Source organism: Cavia porcellus, unplaced genomic scaffold, assembly GCF_034190915.1.
Source record: "Cavia porcellus strain 051 isolate PalLab524CR breed Dunkin Hartley unplaced genomic scaffold, mCavPor4.1 scaffold_2, whole genome shotgun sequence".
NCBI classification, from domain to species: domain Eukaryota; kingdom Metazoa; phylum Chordata; class Mammalia; order Rodentia; family Caviidae; genus Cavia; species Cavia porcellus.
In genome coordinates, this window is record NW_026947485.1 from 55,602,639 (window position 1) to 55,625,823 (window position 23,185).

Here is a 23,185-nt window from a genome sequence, read left to right on the forward strand (position 1 = left end):
CATTTGGAGAATATAAAGGATGGAGACTGCATTATCAATTTATTAAAATTCCAATCAATATCTTAGATCTTCCCTGATGAATCATATTAAGTATGTAAAGTTGAATCTGGCATCAAACTAATGTTGTGACAATGTAAAGTCCACGACACTCTTTTCAAATAATTTAATTCTCTGTTGCCATTATTTGCAGCCCCCAACTCCCCATTCCATCACCTTTAGTGTTCTAATTATTCAGGAAAGTAGTTTACATAATCATTAATAGTGTAGCTTTCTCGTCCCCTATGATGAGAATAAGCCAAAAAAATATTACACGTGACTCAGAACGTTAAACTGGTTCTTCATCATAGTTACCTGGCAGGGTTTTTGAAAGTGAGCTACCCAAATCCAGCCCTCAAGGTTTCTGATTTATTCAGGCCTAGAAATCTGTTGTTGTGTTTTAAAAGGTTCTCCTTTGTAGTCAGACATTCAGGAATCACTAATCTGATCCATTTCCTATCTAACACAGGAATTCTGTCTAAACATGGTTCAGTTAAATTCCCCTTAGCATGTGGAGGGATTTCTTGACATCATGAGAAAGGGTGTTCTATTATGGAAAAGTTTTAATTATCAAATTACATTGTTCCACAACCATAATAGCTTTAAAACTATTTCATTTTATTTCTGATTAAGTTTAATGTTGTGGGCTACTAACCCTTTAGTTTCTTGGATCCTATGTAACAAACAGTAAATAATTTTGCAAAAGAATATAAGTACATCAGGTGTTACATTATCTGCTATCATAATTCTTCAAAAATATTTGTAAATGAAACCATACTATGTTGCTATTTAGTCTTAAAAATAGAAATATATTTTATTAAAATTGGCAAATTTATACATCTCTTTCTGCCTACCAAATATTGAATACCTTTATATCGACAATAATTGTCAAAGTGATTATGTCTGCATTGGAAGTAAACCTTTTTCCATTTTTGAAGATAATTTGGCATTATTTACTCGTAGTAATTATTGTTACTTTCAACTGCTTCTATAAAAATAAATCTGTCTCTAGGAAATTATTTTCATTTTGCTACATACACCTCTGATGTTTAGAATGTGACCTGAATTGAAGGTCTTAGGCTGTTTAACATGAATACTAAGTGACTGGAATAATTTACAAGTTATGCATTTCAAATTAAGTGAATAACAAGAGATAAAATTTCACATTATAACATTGACTATATCCTCCTAAGGAAGATTCATTACATGTGAATGAGTCCCATGTGGTAAACAGGGCTCTGTGAAATGGCATGAAAATAAACTTAGGTAGAGGAATATAATTTAATTAGATCTGTCATATTTCTCAAGGGGAAAGAAATATACGAAAGAGCAATTATTTTGAAACTGCATGTTAAGAAGATGAGTAGACTGTGGAATTATTTCTCCATTCTTCACATTTTAAAATACAAATTGGTTGGCTTTTTAGTATAATCGGTCTTTGGGAGAAGTTAGTAACAATCAGACTACATGACCCCTCTCATTCAGTGATGTCAAAGCGTATCTCTGGAGACAGTATTTCTTCAGTTCACAAGTATTTGCAAGCTCTTTTGTCGGTGTAAAGTACAGAAGTTAAAAAACGACCTAATTCCAGGGCGCTCCAGAGTCATGAAGCAGTCTCGACATCGAGTCATCCTTCAGGTGCCAGCCAATGGAGGCCGAGACTGCACGGATCCCCTCTATGAAGAGAAGGCTTGCGAGTCCCCTCAAGTTTGTCAAAGCTACAGGTAACAAAAAGACCCAGGCCATAATCCCATCAAACTACAAGCAACAGAACCCAGGACAGTTCCTCCCATAGGCTCACTAGAGTTGGAGATGTGTATGGCAGGAGCTACCATCTCTGGCCTCTACTTAGAGAGCTTGAACGTGTCTCCAAGGACACAGATGCTTCTATGAAGTTCCCAGCAGCCTTTGTAGCTCCAGTAATTTGGGGGAAATACCTTATGTTGTCATCAGTTGTAAGATGCAGAAAAATGGTTAATAATTACGAAACACATATGCTTCAAGTCCAATTCTTTTTTTAACTTAGTAGAATAGCCTGAGCACTTCTCATTTGGCTCCAGAAAGCACCTGTTTCTCATAAATACTAGTCTTCTGGTTCAGGAAATTACATCGTTATCTATTTTGTTTACTTGTGGTCATCACAAAGAAAATTATAGTTATTGAAGCTGTGTATCATCTTGATAATTTATTAGAGAAATTTGGCTTCTTCACCATTACAACTGTTCTAATTGAAACTTTCATACTATATACATTAACTGCAATCTTGACAACTCAAATAACTGGCATCAATTAATAGAACATATAATCAGGAAATAATAATTTAAGTTGAAATAGATAGCAAATTTGTCATCTTAATAAAAGTCTTTCTAAGATGGCAAACAGTATAATTATATGTTCAAGCCATAAACATTGTCAATGATTAGTCCAAACTCACTTATTTTTGGAATTTGCTTTTGTAAAAGTGTATTATAATTCCAGTGGCTGAGCTACTCCTACAGTGCTAATCAAAAGAGCACTATACAAAAGACTCATGACTTCAATGCAGTTTTATAACTTAAACACAAATGAACACAGCTTCCTTAAATGGAGTGCAACACTTCCAGCACTATCTGCTGCATCTCCTGGCAATCTGAACCATGAAATCTCTGTCTTCTGCCTCTCTCCGTAGAATCTGTTCCCATACAACATGGTGATGATGCTCCCTGACTTTAAAGCCCATGTAAAGTACTTTTATGTTTCATTTTCCTATTTTAGAAGACTCTAGTGAATATCTAAATTAAAGGTAAATAGTAATCTGTTTGCAGTGGCCAAAGTCATTTTTGATGTGGCTGTGTCTCTGTGATTTGCCTCACATTTTTCTTGTCTCTGCATTGTAGGTGGAAGACTCATAAGTGGCGAAGGTGCCAGTTGGTTCCTTGGAGCGTACAGCAGGACATCCCCGGAGCACAGGAAGGCTGTGGGCCTGGGAGACAGGCAAGAGGTGAGAAGCCCCGTTCCTCAGATAACTGGCTTTTCATTTCCCCAGCGTCTCGATGTTAACCACTGTTTTCGTGCATTCATCCCATTGACAACATGTTTAGCAAACAAAGAAGAATTGTGGCAATCTGTTGTGACTCAAACACCAGAGCAGTACACCAGAACACAGAAACTGTCTCTGTAAATTTTGTTCTTTAGCTTTAACCTTAGTGAATTTTTTTCTAATGTATGTCTCAAAAAAACTTAGACTAAGATTTTAGGTATAGTCAGTAGGTGGTACACTGAAACTTCCTTTCACTTTCTTTATTGGTTTATAGACCAACATAGTTTTTAACATTTACATGCTATCTTAACAGTCAATAAAAGCCATAAGTCCTTGCCCGTAAGTATTATGCATACATGCAACATAATGTAATTGTATAAGGCCGGGGATTTAGTTTAGCAGCATAAGTTGCTACCTGGCAAGCGTGAGGTTGGAGTTCAATCCGGTACAAAAAAAAAAATATATATATATATATATATATATATATATATATATATATGTGTGTGTGTGTGTGTGTGTAAATTATATATTTATTTATTTATTTATTTATATTTACACTAATGTGGCTATGGCTGTCCTTTGACCCTCATAATATTTATTACTTATTTTAACTGTCAGATCTGTTTACTCAAAAACTGCAAAATGTGAACTGGGTTTTGTCATTGTACTATGAAATATGTATTTCTTTAGAAATATGACTAAAATGTTTCTCTCTTACCAAAACTATATACTGATTTTACAGGAAATAAATTCCAAGTTTTGTAATATATTGCTTGTATAGTACATGTAGCAAATTCCATCTTTGAGAATATATGATTTCATTTTATTCATGCTGACTTTTATAGCATGATAATATAGTTTTGATAAACACATAAAATGTAGCTTATTGTGCAACTGAATGTGTATCTACGTTTCTTTAACTTTGAGAACTTATTTTCTTTCCTAATTTGTTATTTGTTTTATATTTCATGGTTATACAAAGTCTAAATAATTCAAACAGAATCTAATTGTTACTCATTTGATCTGAACAGCTTAAAGAATGACTTTGGAGAAAATTACTTTTGGATTAAAAGCTCTTCTTTTTTATAACCTTCATATTATAAATCTGCATTTGAAATATGAAATTTATTTCATAAATAATATCAACTACCTAGTGATCTTTAGTATTTTATTTCTCTTCATAATTTTGAAAAATACATAATTGTGCATCTTCCACCATCAACTTTAGGTAAAAAAGAACTCTGTCTAGACACTAAGACATATAAAATGCAAGTTGTTCTCTCCACTTCAAACAATTCTTTACAAAACTGAGGGATACAACATCTTTTCTTGTCAAGCACTGCAACTTCTTCCTTGAAACGTGTACATTGTCTACAGTTTGGGTTCTGCATAGCGTATAAAGAAAAGGGTATGTGTTTGAGAATCAGTAAACAGGTTTTAGTTTCTATTCTCTTACTAACGTAATGTAGGTTTTGTTCACACCTTCATTTTTTGGGATCTCAGTTCATTTAGACTAAAAAGGAGAAAAGAAAAAGAAAGGTTTGGACTAAATTATCTTCTCAGATTATTCCAATTCTCATTCTATGATCTAGGCACAAATAATATCCAGAAATGAAAGGATAAAATTAAAATATGTAAAAAAAAGTTAAAGGTGTATAAAATACCACTAAATGAAATAAAAGATATGGTAGTACAAGTCTGAAACAGCTTCAGTTCCAAATTGTTTCAAACAGCACATAACCTTGGATGATTTATTTCCTGCCTTTGAGACTAGAAACAATGAACTCTTACAGCGCTGGGTACACACTGTCTTCATTAAATGGCAACTCTTTCCTCCTTCCTATTAATTCATTATCCCAGTGAAACTGTACTATAGGTCACAGTAAGCATTAAAGAAAAGAATAGTAACATGGACCTTTTGTTTTATTTTATATGCTGTCTTTACAGAAACTGTCCTTTCGGTGATTATTATTGACCTTTTCATTTTCAAACCTGAAAACCTCAATTCGTCCCTCTACCCAGGTGACTGGGTGGTGGGATCCAGTATTCTTACACTCTCCCTCTTTGAAAAAGGGTCTTTGGCTTCCAAGGTGCTACTTCTGCTTCCTTTCTGCTCCTTTTTACCGGTTGCTTCTCCTTCACCTTAAAATGATGCTTCCTATTCTTCGTATACTTACTAGACTGTCTGAAGCAGCCATGCACTTTCAGGCTGTTGGGAAGAGGAAGATGCATTGTAAAAAGTAATTTCTGCACAAAAGTGTTCAGAAGACTCCCTCTCGCTCCCATACGTAGACAGATTCTTCTTTGTTGTTTCAGTAGATAGAGATTTCTTCTTCCTAGAACCTATATTTCTCGAGAACATGAATGGAGTAAAATATATGTTGCTAATGACAGAAAGGCAAAAGTTTTTTGCTTTTATGTTTATGGCTATTTTCAAAATTCTACATGATTAACCTGCCAAAATCCACCTTTGATCTTTGTATGGCCAGAGACTAAAAGAAAATTTTATTCTTTTTTAATGATTAAAATAATTGGGTAGTAAACATTAACTAAGTCAGGAAAACATTATAGATTAGATATCTCTGTCCTACCTAGTAAATTGAACTTTCTAATTCCAGCTACTTATTCAACTGTGATTGTATAGAAGACTCTGTAGAAACCCTGAGTGATAGGAAAGGATGAAGATACTCATATCATGCAGCGTACATTTGTTAGGAAAATTAGGTGATTATTAACCACCCAACAAATGGAAGTTAAAGATTAAAACTGATCAATTGCAAAACCAATCATTTAAAACTAAAGAATTTAAGAAAGACCTAAAAGATCACCTGGAACTTGACTTGTACCATCTTATTATGGTAAATAGAAAAATAAAAAACAGAGAATACAAAATGGGATCAATTCTATAAGTCAGGCATTTGAAGTAAGAAAAGCAATAAATATCTTCACAGAAAACTGGAGAGACAGAGGCTCCAAAGATGTGAGCTGGAGCCCAGGGTGATTTTTGTGGAGAGGAGCTATAAATGTCAGAGTCAGTATTTTAGTCTTTGTCCGATAAGTGGCGGGAGCAAGAACCTGATAAAAGCAGTGTTTTATCTGTCAGCATGTGCAGAATAAATTAGAAGGATAAGATACAGGGGCCTGGCTGCCAGCGAAGATGCTGCTGAACTGACAGTGTAACTGAAGCTCAGACTGGAACCACAGTAGTGGAAATGGGCAAAAGTGAATGGATTGGAGCTTAAGAATAGTGAAAAATGTGACTTGGTGGCAAACAGTAGAAGGAATGGTGGAAGTGAGTCAAAAGTGAATGTGATTTTTTAACTCCATTATTTTCAGCTTGAGAATAATTCCATTGCTGCATATTCTGAGGCCTCAAAGTGAGAGCTAATTTTGAAAAATGTGTTTTGTGCATTTCACAGTTGAAACCATGGCAGTGTAGCCAAGTGGAAAAACCTAAGTATGAAATATAGAGAAGTGGCAACAGAGGTAGCTTACATAGGATGGCAGGTAGAAATTTGGGCATTTCCACAAATGAATTGCTGAGTCATAGGAAAAGATGAGGTCTTCAATATATAGAATAGTTAAAGAAAATTGGACATTATACTTTATTATTATATTTATTTTTTCTCAGACTTGTTCATATTTGTAAGTTCATTAAGCATTTCTTTTAATCTAAAGAAATTAATTTAAATGTGATTAAATTACTTTTTCTTTATACATTAGAAATGGCAGCATGTAAATTAAAAAATGATCATTACTACTTAATATGTTTTACCCTTCTATGCTAGAAAGCTACCCTTCTAAAGCTAGAAATTTTTTTTCTTTTTTATTACACTATGTGTGCAGCACATGACTACATTCTTTGAATCATTATGTATATCTATTTATGTAACTCGACATGTATGTATCTTATTTAAAATGTTTAATATCATCAAAATGTGTCTCTAAAAAAGCAAACTTTGACTTTTACACATATTTTCTTTTTTAAATTTTTCATTTTATTTTATGGAAAAAATAAAATATAGAATAAAATAGTTAATACATTGCATGTTATTATCTTTAAATAGTTGTTCAGAATACAAGATATGGGCATAAAAATTTCTCCAACCAATGTTAGCACAAATTTTCCTTTTCAATTAACTAAGAGACCTACGAGACACTAGAATTTCCTTTTTTTTCCCTTTCCCTTTGTTCCTTTTCTCTTTCCCCCACACCAGTTCCTTTTCCTCTTGAAAAATTTCTTCCTGTTTTATCCACTTTAGACCTTATTTACTTTCTCACGTTCTCATATCAGAAGACAATATGTTGTTTACACATATGACTTTGATTTATTTCACTTATGAGTATGGTCCCAAGTTTCATCCATATAGGTATCTGAGATGAATATACACTTCTCAGTTAAAGAAATACAAATGGCAAATCAACATCATTGATCATTTGAGACATACAAATTAAAACAACACTGAGATTCCATGTCACACCAGAAGAATGACTGTAATCAAGAAAACAACCAAAAACAAATGCTAGAGGGCCTGTGGGGAAAAGGAACCCTTCTCCGCCATTGGTGGAAGTGTAGATTGGTACAATCACTGTGGAACTATCTCAAAAAACTAGGTTTAAAAGTCCCGTTTAATCCAGCTATTCCCTTTCTGGCTATCTTCCCTGAAGAATTAAAAACATCATACCAAGCAATATATGTGCACCCATGTTTATAGCAGCACAATTTGTAATAGCTAAATCTTGGAAAACATCCAACTGCCTATCAACTTAGCAATGGATACAAAAGATGTGGTGTTTTTCTAGAATGGAGAAATACTGACTGTGTGAATTTTATAAAAGTATTTATAGTTTAGCAAATCAAATACAGCCCACGACCTATTTTGTTATAATTGAAGTTTTATTGGAGGAAAATCACACCTGTTTCTTTATGAACTTCCAATGATTTGTCACAAGATTCAAGGTAAATCTGAATAGCTTCCCAGAACCAAAAATGTGTATTTTGTAACCTTTCACAGAAAAGATTTGCTGATCCCTGTTGTAAATGCAGACACGTGTAACTAAAGATACAGTCATAATTTCTAATAGTATTCAAGTCATTACTCAATAAAATGCAAAAATCCCTGGAGATTAGCTAGTCCTGGAGAATAAGTTTCCAAATTCAGTTTAGCAATTAAGGAATTATTTTACAATTATGAGAGAAGTGAACTTTAAAGAATGTGAAAATAATAAAACATCAGCCATTAGGATAAAGTCCCTCTTGATTGGGAGGATGATTAGGAATAAAATGTTGATTATTTGAATTTCATATCCCTTGAATGAGATATCAAAGACAAAGGGAAAAAATATTCCAAACCCTTAAAATGTTTCTATCTAAAAGATGATAAATAATAACTGAATTATCAAATGTTTATTTACTTAATGTGAACAGAAAAGAGTCCATTTCATAAAAATGTCCCACTCCACATAGCACATATAAAGTCACCTTCTGTTTTTCTCAAATTACTTGCAAAAAGTAGAAAAATATAACACTTGATTTTCTTTTATTGCTTTACTAGCAAAGTATCTTTTTATCTATTTACTTGTGCTTATTTTCAGTCATCTTTTAGAGAAATGGTTGTTACATAGTTTGTTTTACTCTTAATACTATTAATAGCATAATTGTTCTCCTGCATTACCTGTTTTCAAGAATTTAGAGAGCATTCTCAGCGTAGCCTTAATTATCATTTGCAGTTCCAGCACTGATATTCACTGTAAAGCAAATTTGTACCTCCCTTACCTAGAAATTAGAATAACACAAAAGTCATAATATAAGCAGTTTCTACTCTAACCCACTCCATGCAATCTTGACCAAGTCTATATGTTATATATGTAAGAGTTACATGAAAATTTTGTCAAAGTACTTAAATGGAAGTTGACACTCTTGAAAGCATGAAGAGAGCATATGAATTTGTGTATTTATTTATGACATTCCAAAAACAAGACATCTAGCCCTGCTTCAGAAAGTAGCAAGAATAATGGGATAAGTGTGTCTGAAAGTCAGAAACATATGTTGAGACTTAATGACAGTGTGTATTTTATTGTAAGTTTTTATTTAAAAGTTCTCTGTATTTTTCAGTCATGCCTCTTAAACCACTGAGCTCTCAGTAGAGTTTCAGTCTTAGTTTCTTTTCTTGTTGCTGAGACACAATAACCAAGACTAAAAAAGGAAAGGCTTACTGAGCTCACAGTTTGTTGAGATTAGTCCATAATCAGCTGACCCTAAGCAGAGTGAAACACGGCAGAGCCCAACAGTTCATGGAAGTGGAAAACAGCAAAAGCAACAAGTGCAAAAAGTGGGAAACAAGCCTCTTTATCCCCCTTCATCTTATCCAGATGACTGGGATCAGGGCAGTGCCAATCCAATCAGTGGAGTGATCCAGCAGTCCTTCACCCTTAATCTCAGCACCTTTAATCCTACCATTGAACCATAAATCAATCACAACCTCTTGCCTCAGCTACCTCCAGAAACCCTGATCTAAAAGTACATGAGGATTTGGGGGAGCATCTAGACAGAAGCCATCGCAGTTACCATTGCACTTCCGTTAGAAATAAAATGCATAGCTCAAAACAATGAAAACCAGAGGCCTCCCAAATCTGTTTCCTGACTTCATGCCTTCCTCAGATTCTGTATCTGCCGCTTTTACTAACTATTGGTCCTATCTTTGTCAAGTCACTCAGCAATGTGACCAGTATCTTCATGCATTTCAGACTTGGGCCTCCTGATTTCTATGTGCTACTCCAGCAGCTTGAAGCTTATCTGGTAGTCTTGAGACCTTGTCATGGGAATAACCAAGGATATGTTATGTACTGGCCTGTTTTCCCATGACTATGACAAAATACTCGAAACTCACAGTTTTTAAAAAGGTAAATTTATTTTTCCTCACAGTTTGAGAGTTTTAAGGTCATTGTCAGCTTGCTCCAAAGTAAAAACATCATGGCTGCAGAATATGTAGGACAAAGCTATTCAATTTATGGTGTCCAGGAAGCAGAGCACAAAAGAAAAGCCTAGAGAAGAAGGGGCCAGAAAACAGATAATCCTCAAGGTCACATCCTAAGACCCAACACACACACACACACACACACACACACACACACACACACACACACTCATTATTGTGCTCCTTGGGGGCTTCTCAAACCAATCAAGTTTACAATCAAAATTAGCCATCATGTGGTTGGTACAGTAGCATCCAGAGTAAAAAGGAAACCGTGAAAGAACTAAATCACTGCCTGCTTTTCTGCCGGGACAAGGTAAAGGTCCTGGAGAGTGATAATTAGGTACTGAAGAGTATAATCTGGGAGCACATGGAGAAGGGAGGATACTTCCTAAAACCAATAGAGAGCTAAGGAATTAGATTTTGCAAATTCTGTGGACACAACCCACATCGCTATGAAGATCAACAGCACCATCTTGTTTCTGATCACTTCAGAGTTGAGTATGAGACACAGCTGGGCAGGTAGTAGTCTGCACACAGTGACATACATGAGCCTTGTAAGATTATTGCAGTTGTAAATCTCGCTGGGCTGCAACTTAAGATAAAAATAGAGACTTTGAAGGAAAAGCTACTATTTATGAAGAAAAGCCATGAGGAGGAAGTCAAACACTACAAACCCAGATTTCCAGCTGTGGGTTAACTGGGCAGGTGGATGCTTCCAAATCTCAGAATATCTGCAAGCTCGTGGGGACATCAAAGCCCAAGATGACAAGTTGGCTCAGAAGAACTGAGAGGAGCTAGACAAGTAGTGGTCAAAGCAGATTAAAGATTAAAGAGAGAGCCACATTGGCTAAGACTGAAGAAAGCACCACAATGGCCAATTTGTAATATGCTACAATTGGGACACTGAGTTGATGCAGACCTGTCATGAGAAACCTAAAGGCAAGCCTGGAGAATACCCTGAGGGACAGGATGACCCCCTACTCTATGCATATGGAGCGGCTCAATAGGGTCCTCTTTTAACCTGGACTCATAGCTGGCACAAACCAAAGCAGGAGGCAACTCCAGACCAGAATTAGAAAGGTTAGTTGAGCCATAAAGTCAAGCTGGCAGCTGAGATGGCCACTTACCATGACCTACTGAAAGACTGGCAGGCTGGCAGTGTCAGTGATGCTCTGGACAGCACCAGTTCCAAAAGTCTCCTACCCACAGGATTGTGGATGGTAAAATGAAACTAAAAGCAAGGAGGCCAAAGTTTGAAGACACTGAAGCAACACAACCGGAGTCCCCTTTGGGGAGCAGAAAATCAGTAAAACTTCTGAGGTCGCTGAATATGAGAAAATAATAATCATAATGATAATGACAGTTTTGGATGATTTGCTCATTATTTGTGCAAACTGTTCTAAGGAGTAGTTTCAATCATTGTGACTTAAATGTGTATAAATAATTCTATTATTATTTGTTGCATGTTTATACTGGATTTTTAAAAAATCAAAAGGACTACATGTATAGATTGCATACATTGGCTTCAAACTTGCTCTTGTGTAATTTCCTCACTGACCTGCATGCTATCTCCTGCTAAGTCCACATTCTGTAGTTTACCTACCTAAAGCATGGTAATCATCCTCAGGGCTAGCTCCTCCTATTACCCTAACCCACTATCTCGTCAGTAACCTTGCCTGCCAAGCAATGACTGTTTGAATGTTGACCATCTGAGAAGATCTCACTCCTGGCTTTTTATACAGAAACTGTTGTTTGGAGCCATTCTAAAATCTAGACTAGAAAAAGAAAAACATTTCAGTAACATGCCTCACATGGCAAGGACCCGCTTGGACCTGAAGTTCTCACTCTATATCGCTTATTAAAAGACAGAGAAAGAGATGAAAGAAAAAGGGGCAGGAGGGGAAATAACAGAAGGGAAATAAATAAGAGAAAATTATAATTTTCCCTTGTTCAAATTTAACCCTAAATGATTTTTGGAATGTGAGGTATATGTAGCAAAATTATTTAATTATCTTCTTTGTAATTTTTGTGATCAAATATGCTTAAATCTGATGGTTAAATATGATAAAATCTATATGGATATCATTTGGCTTGTCCTTTGCTTAAAGCTGTGATTTGCTTTGTTCTTTTGGAAGATTAGATTTTAAATGCATTAGTAAGGTTAGGCTCAAAATCCCTGGGTTGATTTATCCCAGGAATGCAAATTAATCCAATGATTTTCAAAAAGAATTTTGTAATAGTAAGAAAAGTAACATAAGTAGAAAACTAAGTAGAAAAATAGAGGATAGACTTGCTTTTTAAAATCTTCTATTGGTTCATATATTTATCAGTTATTACCAAATTTTGTGCTCTTCATCTTTATAAACTGTTATTTAAAGCTTCTGAAATTACTTCCACTTAAAAATGTTTCCCTCTCATTTTCTATGATTATTGGGAGCCTCCTGATTTGAGAATTTATATTTTGTTTTAACTCTCTCTAAGACTCTTGTTATAAAAAGTTTTGAGGCATCTGCCATTTTTCAAAAAGAGTAACTCATAAAATAAGCTCAGCACCAGCTGTGTCACTGTGGTTCCTGGATATCCTGCATGCTCTGAGACAGTTGGGCCTTCCTGGATCCCAGTTCCAGCTGAGCTGATCTTGGTCTGTGTGGACTGCCCTTGCAACATTCCCAGCAATTTCTGACACCGGCATTTTCTCATGCATTATGAGCATCTGTGAGACTAGGTATCATTGGTAACCATTTAAGATCAGTAAAAAATATATATTTCTTTTCATTCTGTCAGGGTTATGTTCACAAATTGTAATTAGGAAGTATAACTTGGCAAACTTGTCAGTGAAAATCTTTTTCACACAAAGAAACACCAGGATCATTATCTGTGTGTAGTAAGTAATTGGAGCCCTCGTGCATTATTTATAGATTTAGTCTTATTTCTAAGCACAAATAGGTCTCTTGGTAACTAGCTCCCATTCACATTAAGCTTTTTCTTTTTCATTTCCACATGATTCATTTTAACTCTTGCCATTGCTTCATAAAACTATGAAAAAATCACTCATATAATCACTCTATAGGCTGAACACTGTTCTGTCTCTAACACTGCCCAGACACTGTTGCAGTGGGATAGGTTATGTTCATGTTGCTCAGTTTAATAAATAAGGTCTCAGGGATCTTTGAACTCTTTGTTATGCAGAATCCAACAGCTTTCACTGCACAGCGACTTTGATCCTATTCTGTTTCCTGTAACAAACTTCTTTGTGAACACGTTAGCTCTAGCAATTTATTTCACTCTGATTATTCAAACTAAATAACAACATGGTCTTGATAGCTGAAGTATCATCCCTGACCAATAGAACTCCTCCCTTTGTGCTCAACCTGAATTAAAGAGGGGTTTTATTCCTCTATAAGGAAATAAAGATGAGTAGTTATTTTCTGAATTCTATTAGATGTACTTCAAGGTATATCAGTAATTCCTTTATGTATTCCTACAATGCATAACACAAACAGCTATCTCCTTTCAGTTCAGTCAGTGTTATCTAGTCTCTTTTATTCCATGAACTTTTATGAATTTCCTCTTTAGTACCTTGCCCTAACTCAATTTACAAAAAACATTCTGAAATTGATTTTACCATTTCTACATATTTATCTTTCTTATTTGACTTTATGGGAATTTTTTAAAATAAGTAGATATATATATATATATATATATATGAATAAAGTAAAAACTAATAATAATAAATTAATAATAATCTTTCGTACCATCTAACATTTAGGCTCTGTTTAATTTTCTTCCATTGTCTGCATGAGATCTACATACACTTTTACAAATTAGGGACCCCAAAGACCTCCAAACTGCATTTTGTTGATGCATTTTTTCAATCACCTTTTCATAATAGCATTTCAACTCTTATATTTGCTGGGGAAAACTGACTTTCTTGTTCCTCTTTGTACTGTTTCATCAATATTGATAGGCTAGTCTTGTTGACCTTGATTCCTTTCTAATCCACAAATTGGTTACGTTGAGGTCCCCTATGCATTTAGCTAGCTAAAGAGGGAACCATATTTTCTGTAGTTAAAATTACCTTGTTTTAAATATTTTTTAAATGATTCTTAAGATTTATAAAACCAAGAGACCAGATGACTCCCTTTCCAAACATTTATATGTTCCTCACCCTGTAACAGGAAGTTCATTTCAGATAGCATTTCTGGGTTTGAATTGTTATGTTTCCTCTAAGTTAGAATACAAACAGGTTGAGATGTATGATAAATTTTCAATATATTGTACTAATGATGCTGTTGTTACTTGTTTGGATAACATTTTGTGAGTAATTCATTCCAAAAGCACTCTGTCAAAAACTTCAGATAAGGAAGTTCAGGGCTGAGGAGGGTGCTGAGAACAGGCATGGAAATTTTACAAATTTTTTTTTCTCCTCAACCTGCTAAAGAGCTTTTGATTTTATTTAGTACAGAACATGAAGAGTGATGCTTTTGATTTACATGAATAAGATGGATCCATAGAAGTAAATTAATTTGTTTCTGAAATTAAATTGGTACCAGTGGCAATGTTATTTCATGATTTCTTTCTTTTGTGTTATCCATATGATCATAGTTGGAGCAATTCTGAATTAAAATTTGCAAGAGAGACCCATAATGGAGAACCTAAGGCAATGTCATTTAATCTTTAAAAAGATTTTATTCGTCTGTGTTTCAGTGAGCTAAATCACACAAGGAGATAAAAGTTTCATTTCAAGGAAACTAAATCAGGTATTATAATTTTTAATTTTAAGTTATGAAGAATTTGAACCTCTTCACACTTTAGGATTAGTCCAATCTCTTATTTTCTAAATTAATAATTCTTGGAGACTCCATATATCCTGACTAGATAAATGTCTAATATCTTCTTTTCTAAGACAATCTTGGGGCAGCTTTTCACCAAAAACTATGGGAACCTACTAAGTTTAAGATGTTCAATCCTGCTTCCAAATGGCAGAAAGAACTGAAAAGTCAGTTTATTATTAAGTTGATTCCTTCCACAACATACTATGATAGCATTTTTAAAAATTGATGGATCCCCATGATGTTCTCCCTTTGAACTGCAAGTTAGAACTTCCCATAGTGGATACCTGTCTGCCAGTTTCCCAAAGCTTGGCATGGTACAAGGGTGACCAGGTACCAAAGAACTTTACATCCTCACCTCAAGTCTCAGTCAGAATTCCAGGTGTTCCTGATTCAGGTGAAAATATATTACCCATAAGAAAAGTTCTTAACCAGCCTGCACATTTGGAATATTAGCTTGAAAAAGATACTAATACTGAGGACAGTGTCCTCAACCAGTGAAGTCAAAATGCTCGACATTTAGCAAATGATCGCATAGGCATTTTCAAAAGCTAGCCAGCTGATTATAATCTACAGCTTGATAGTATAACCACGCAAGAATCTTATGATTAACACTAAAAACACTCGAAAACGACCTCTGCAAGCAGTGAGGTTCTCTTTTTGTTGTATTTATGCTTTTTCTTGTTACATGACCTACATAAAGGCCACTATAGCAACATCTGCTTTAGCAAATGGTATTATCCTTAAAATGCAAACACTCCTGTTTTTTCATACAAATTAGCACTACTATCTTTGCATATACAAATGAAGTGACATAAAAAAATAGGAGATTATTCACCTGCATAGTTAAAGAAGGTTTTTTGTATACTTCTTGCAGTATTTGAATAAGTTGTGTTCACCTACACTGAACACTTTCCTTTCCTAAAAATATCAGTTTTATCCTTGCACACACCTCATTACAGCTCTATGCTACTCGTTGTCAGGTTTTAATTCATAGATGCAGAGAGCATTGTGTGACCTGGGGATCTCTTGGTGTCAAAGTGGCAGGTTCTCTCCCTTCATTTGTTGATGATGGGGTACTGAGGAAGGCTGAGATCAGAGGTGGATTCAGGCCATGCCATAAACCTGAAAAGCCATGGAAATCAGTCTCAGTGAGGCTATCTAAAGTGACCCAATGAAGTACAGGACCAAATGTAAATGTGTCACCTTCTTCTCAGTAAATGAATGATTTTTAATAAACAGTGATGGAAATAACAGAAGGAAAAAGGGGAATGCAGTGCTATTTGCTCTTTGTTCTTTAGACCTGTTACTTTCAAATGATATTGTATCCATTTTTAGTAAGGGATAAAATTATTTCTTCTTTTACATCACCTACTTAGGACAGTATCTTAGAAGAAATAATATGTGAATTAATCTGATCATTTCTAGTGTCTACATGTAATTGTGGAAATGCTACTGACATGATACATTGTTCACTGTTTCTGTTTTAGTTTTTAAATTCAGTTTGATGCTTGTGCATATGAAGAAGTTGTGAAATGGAAGGATGAAGATTTTAACAGTGCTTCCTCATTAATCACTCCAATTCTATCCCAGGAACCATATGATATAGAAAATGTAAAAACAAATGCTTTCTGTGCCACTTTAGTCTACTTTCCCTTTTCTAGATGCAATAGTCACACTCAAGGTTTAATTTATCTCAGGATTCAGCTGACTCCAAGACAGAAACATCACAGTGGGCATGATGCATAGCTCATGTCTCCCAGGAGCAGAGCAGGGAGCAGTGCCAGGGATGATCAGGTGGAGAAATGTGTATAAAACACAAGGTCACACTTCAATGGCCAGGCAAGACATACCCAGGAGCCTGCTTTACGGATCTGCTCAGCATTTCTAATACAATGAAGCTGACATATCAGGATTAACACTCATTTATGCTGATACTGTTTCTAGATAAGTTCCGTAGACATTCTCTCTTTACATCAACCTACCAATCAATTTGCTACCACTAAGACCCTTCTATACAGAAAACCTAGATTGTCCAGTGTTCTCAAACAACACTGGAGGTACCTGGTGTCTTCTAGAACTTTTGTGAATATCCTCTGTTCTATATAAACTATTGTCAGAATCTATGTTTATTTGCCTCCAGAAACAAATTCATTTCCAAATGTACCCCACATGTGACATGAATTGAAATATTTAATAGCACCTATTGAAAACTGATAAAAGCTACTAAGTGTGTGCTTTCCTGCACCATAAAACTCAATGAAGGTTATAGTCTTTGTTACTTTAAAAACCTTCAAGATCGGTAACAGTGTCAACTATGATTATTAAAAATATTCCTGCCAGATTTTGCCTATAAGTAGTGAATTTAAGAGAGGATTCCTCTGCATAAGTAAATGTTCATTTCTAAATTACAGAGTAACTAGACTTCTGCTTCTTTTTAGCCATTACTTGTCGAAAGCAAGATGGAGGACAGGCTGCTATCCATGAATGCCTCCAGTACGCAGGCCCTGTGCCAGCCCTCACTCAGGCTTGCCAGGTCCCCTGCCAAGACGACTGTCAATTTACCAGCTGGTCCAAGTTTTCTTCATGCAACGGAGACTGTGGCGCAGTTAGGACCAGAAAGCGCACTATTGTTGGTGAGAACAATTGCGATGCTAAAACAATCTATCGTCAAGATACAATCAAATCACGAGAGTTCTGACAATGTATTTGATAGCTGCCCTGTAACCGCTAGACTTAAACTGAATATGTCAGTGGATTTGGATGCATATTTTAATGTAGGCTGGCAGTGATTGAAATATTGTTTCATTTTAGTACAGGAGAAAGAAAAGGCAGGCTTACTACATGAAACATGACAGATTTGGCTTTATTTGAATATGTACTTTTAGTGAATTATCCAGAAACTGGTGAGCTCTTCTAGCAGAGAGGGAAACGTACCCTTCAGTTTCCTAACCCAGTCTCACTGGTATGGGCTCACACTATCCTTCATCTCCTTGAATATAATATTAGTTGTGTATCTGAAAACTGCAACTAAAAAAGAAGTCACAGTCACACAAAAAGCAGTGACATAACAAGCAAAGCAGGAGTCATCATACTCAACTACAGCTGGATGTGTTCTAAAATACTGTAAGTGACAATTAAAACCTGAAACACTGAGGATAATAGACCTATTCAGAATTTCAAAATTATGAAATGAACTACCTGTAAAATGAAGCTGTTGGCTATATAAGGCAGCTAATGAAAATGTGAGATAAACAGACATAATTAATTTATGTTTTACATTTTATGTGATATAAATAAAATAATCCTTTTCCAAGCACATACATAACATACCCAAGAAGCTTTTTAAGATATTTATTTAGATTCAATTATGTTCAAGTATTTTATCTTCGTTGTATGTGTTATTGATAGTTCCTACATTAATCACCAAGTATGTTGAAATGTTTATTCTTGAGGAATTCTGAAAGATACAAATCATAATCAGAGGTGTAAGTCTAAAAATGTCATTTTTCAAATCTTAATCCTTCTGTATGTAAATATACTACCTATCTGAATTAATAAGTGTGATATGCAGTATGATGAAATCACTCATCTCATAGTTTTGCGTATGTTATAAAGGAAAGGTGTATGAAGTTACCTCATCTTCCCCAGTCAGTGGAAACACTTGATTATTTCAGAGGGTTTTAATCATTTTAAAGAGGAAAATTTTCAATACCCCAGTCAATCCTTTTTGCAAAATGAACTACTTTTAAATAGGAAAAATTTCACTATGTAAAGTACCAAATGCCCTTAGCAGTCTGGGTGACAGAGAGAGAAGGATCGCGAGTTCAATCCCAACTTTGGGCAAATTAAGGAGTTAGTGGGACACAGTCATGCGATAAAAAATAACAAAACGCTGGGGACGTAGTTCAGTGTGAAGGTTTTAGGTTCGACCTCCAGTCCTGGGGAGAGAGAGATTTCCAAAACCAGCAAAAATCTCTATAGAAAACTTTTTGAATTAAAATATAACATTTATTTTTAGTCTGTCATTCAGTATGGTTAAAAACAAAGAAAATAAGCTTAAGACATTAGAAAATTGAGGGATGCTTGAAGTTGATGAGTGCTGTTTTGTTTTGCTTTTTAAAATTCAGTGTCTGGTATTTCTTTGCTACAGGAAAAAGTAAAAAGAAGGAAAAGTGTAAAAATTCACATTTGTACCCCCTCATTGAGACCCAGTATTGTCCTTGTGACAAATACAATGCCCAGCCCGTGGGCAACTGGTCAGACTGTATTTTACCAGAGGGGAAGGTGGAAGTTTTACTGGGAATGAAAGTACAAGGAGACATTAAGGAATGTGGCCAAGGATATCGTTACCAAGCAATGGCATGCTATGATCAAAACGGCAGGCTCGTGGAAACGTCCAGATGTAACAGCCATGGTAAGCCAACTTTTCTTCAGTGTTATGCTTTTGCTATCTTTGAGAGTAGAGATGAAATGTACAATGGCGGCGGATGGAAAATGAAAGTTTACAGAAGTGTGTTCTAAGTTGAACACCATGGGTACCACATGCTTTATTTTTATATGTTATAGGACATTCGTTAATATTGTCAAATTGTCCAGAATTGACATCTATAGTCCAGAAGGGGTGCTAGGCAGGCTTATTGGGCCCACATGGGTCAGAAACCTTCTGTGAGGTTTATAAATTGCCCGCTCATTCAGTAGACCCAACAATCTCCAATTGATCTCTATACGAAAAAGGCATGAAGAGGAGATAAGATTTGAATTTAAATTGGGATGAAAATTTTAATGAAACCAGGTGTGGTAGCTCATGCCTATAATTCCAATGAATTAGTTGTAAGACTGAGGCAGGAGGTTTGTAACTTTGAGCCCAGCCTTTCCCAAAAATTTTTTTAAAAAAATTAAAAGGGCCAAGTATGCAGTTCAGTGTAAAGACTCTGGGTTCAATCTTCAGCAAAAGATCTTCCTCAGGTCTCTCAGACCTGAGGAAAAAAATTTTTTTTTAAGTTTTAAACTGGGCAGCCTTTCAAGGACCAAACTTTGGAATGTATCCAATATGTCATTAAATGGCCAGAGAAGAAACATGGAAAGTAGTGATTGATAAAGGCCCAATTACCTGTTCATAACATGTTAAGATTCAAAAGACAAAACAAAATCACATAGGAAAATGAATATACTCTTTAAAAAAACTGTGCTCACTTTAGTTTCTAAACTGAAAAAGAAAATTAATACGTTGATGATAGTTTCCCACATCCCCAGTGCACATAACTGAAAAATATGAGATAAATTGTTAGGAGCTAGGTGCATGACAGATTCTCTCAACCTTGCTGAAGTTACCTCTGCTATTGGAATGGGATTACTCCAGCTTTATTGTATGGTTTAGTAAGCAATAAGAACACTTCATATTTACAAACTATCAAGGTGTCATGGTGACACTTTAACAGCAATCTCTTAAACCTCTCCCTACAAACTTGTTTCTGAAACAACTTGTCCTTTTTCTTTTTATCCTCTTATATTTCATGTTGTATCTAGGAATATAAATCACAAGGATACCACAGAATTTAAGCTATGGATCTACCATTCTGATAGAAGGCTGATTTGGCTTTGAGAAGATAGTTGTACTGGATTGCACTTATGTGTAGGTTACAGTGACAGCATTCTAATACTCCACAAACATAGTATCATTAGAATGGATAGAACATATTTAAGGAAAGCATTAATTGCCTAAGAAATCAGTCGAGAGAAATTGAATTTCTTCAGACATTAGTAAATGTATTAGTAAGCAATAGAATATTCCCTTGGATAGTCCATGATAGATCAGGTTAATCAGACACAAAATTGAAAGGAATTGTTCCTTATCATGGCAGGCACTTGTATTTGAAGAAGAACATGTTAACCAGGCAGAAAAGGCAATAAATAGAATCTTGTAAACAAACTGAAATAGAGTCCTAATTTCTCCAAAAGGCCTGTTGAGTTGGTAGGATTTATTTAATCTCTGATTCATTCCAGAATTAAAATTCTCATCTGAAAGCATAGAAACAGCTGGTAGACCTTTTGCAGTTACTCACGGGGATCTTTTTCTCTTTTCAAATGGAAAAGACAGGCTAAGGGTGAGGGACTGACTTTTCCTGAGGTAACTGGCTGCAGATTTCAAGAGCAAGGGAAGGAACTAGAGGATGTCTAAGGACACCAGAGTATAAAAAGAAAGCAATTGCCTAGGGTCTCGTTAAAGAGAGTGCGGATTCCTGCAGGATTCTAGTGCAGGCTCCCAGAGCGAGCACGGCGAGGAAGACAATTGGAGATTTTCCTGCAGCTACCATTCATGTCAGATGTGAAGGAAAGGCACTCTGCCATTCTCATTTAGTTCTTTGGGTTCGTGACTTGACACTTTTAACTCATCTAGCTACTTAATAATGTGATTTTCAAACTGGGCTCCGTGGAGTCCCTCAGGCTAGCTGTCAAACATAGTTTCCAATGTGCCTGACACAGTTACTTAGCTACCCTTTCAGCTTTCTTTGGAAAGTAATTGCACTGTTAAAATAAATTCAACTGCCAGGATCAATTCATTATCACAATAATAAACAATTAAAAATCAATTTGTGTTTTGTTTTTATGATATTTTTCACTATTTTACTCCTCGTCCTATTAGCCTCTGAGCACGCAATGCCCCTGATGTCAAAAAGGCGGGATAAAACTAGTTTGGGTAAAATAATTACAAAGTGATAATCTTGCCAATATCTTTGCAAGTTTTCTTTCTTATGTAAAACTATAGAGTTATATGTTCTTTATGTTGTGTTACAAGGTCTCACAATTTGGAAAGATAATGACAGACCTGAAGAAATCCAAATAAGCATTGCTAATGTATTTGTAAAACCCTGCAAATCCAAGAGTTTTAAGTTCTGTATTGTATTAACTGAGCTATTTTTAGATATTTTCTAAAAAAATATCTTTTCCTTTTTCAGAGTGACCTTAAAATAACCAAGTTATAAACAGGTTTCAGAGTAGTGATATCTTTTGTATCAATGTGTGAAAAGAGCCTTATATATTAGATATAAGCTGTATCCATGGTTTCAAAAATAAACCTGAAGTTGTGCTTAGTAGTTTAGTGTAAGTAGTACAAGTTTAGTACCCATTGTAAATCCCATTTTAAAAAAAGGCTGTTGTACTTTCTCTCAATACTTACTGTATTTCTGCAGAGTCACCAATATATCCCTTACAGGTAATTTTGGTTACTCTGATTTTTAAAAAGAAAAATTGGCTCTCCTTTGATCTTTTAAAAACTCAAAAAGTATATCCAATTAACACTTCCCCCTGCTGTTATTTAAAAGAAAATTTTTGTTAGCCTACCCATAAGTTTGACTTTTAAATCTTTAAGGTATGCAGTAATATAGAAAGACACTTAACTTTTGAGTTTTGTTATTGGTTTGTTATTTTGTTATGTTTTGTTCTGGTTAGTTAATGAGTAATGCATTTTTTCTATGTATTAAAATGAACATGAAAGATAATGTACTTTTTTAAAAATGTAAATTCTGTATGATTTAAAATATGAATCCAATTTTAAAGCATTCCAGTTAAAACCTATGTGATGTTTTCTCACTGGCACAACAAAATGTTGTAGAAAAATGTCAATAATATAAGAATGCCATATCTGAATCATTCTACAAATTCATAATTTATATTAGCATAAATAAATAAGCAAGACTATAATAAAAAGTCCTGTTTACCTAGTTGAATGCGTCAGTTCTCCAGATTATCACAGAAGACCTTTTTGTTAAAAGTATGTTTAATTATCATGAGACTGTAACACACTAATGTTTAAGTATCATCCTTTAGAAATAATTCTCTGACAACATTAGATTTTCATTGATTGAAAGAACAGTGCTCTGCACTGGATCATATTAAAAATAAATAATTCTAACAAGCTCAAATTTAATTTATTTCCTATTACTTTATCTTAATAATCTGAACAATTTGTCAAATACCTTATTATTGCTGACAAAGCCTTATAGCTAAAGTTAATATTTGAGACTCTGCCTTTGATTTTTCACTCCCTATTAGAATTATAAATATTAAATCTGAAGAGAAAGTCAATAAATACCTTGATCTATATAATTATTTTGTTTTAATAAATATAGATACAGTTTCATATATATATATATATATATGCCTGGAAGCTCAGTAAAATTCAAATACATGCAGTCAGGCTAACTCAGTATTTTACAAGACTGTTATTACATCAGATTACAACTACAAGTTTAAGGATACTCAAAGGAACCTTACTTCTGTGCTGACTACAAATTTGCATATTCCTATTACTTTCCTCA

The 23,185-nt window shown here is 34.8% G+C and overlaps 1 protein-coding gene across 1 annotated transcript in view; it reads left to right on the plus strand.

The window, feature by feature from the left end:
• Thsd7a (thrombospondin type 1 domain containing 7A) overlaps nucleotides 1-23,185 on the plus strand; it is a 371,111-nt gene that overhangs the window by 302,693 nt on the left and 45,233 nt on the right. Inside the window, exons 10-13 of the mRNA XM_063242093.1 lie at nucleotides 1,628-1,760; nucleotides 2,913-3,016; nucleotides 17,306-17,500; nucleotides 19,018-19,281. Coding sequence (XP_063098163.1) covers nucleotides 1,628-1,760; nucleotides 2,913-3,016; nucleotides 17,306-17,500; nucleotides 19,018-19,281 — 696 coding nt within the window. The remainder of the gene's footprint in view (nucleotides 1-1,627; nucleotides 1,761-2,912; nucleotides 3,017-17,305; nucleotides 17,501-19,017; nucleotides 19,282-23,185) is intronic.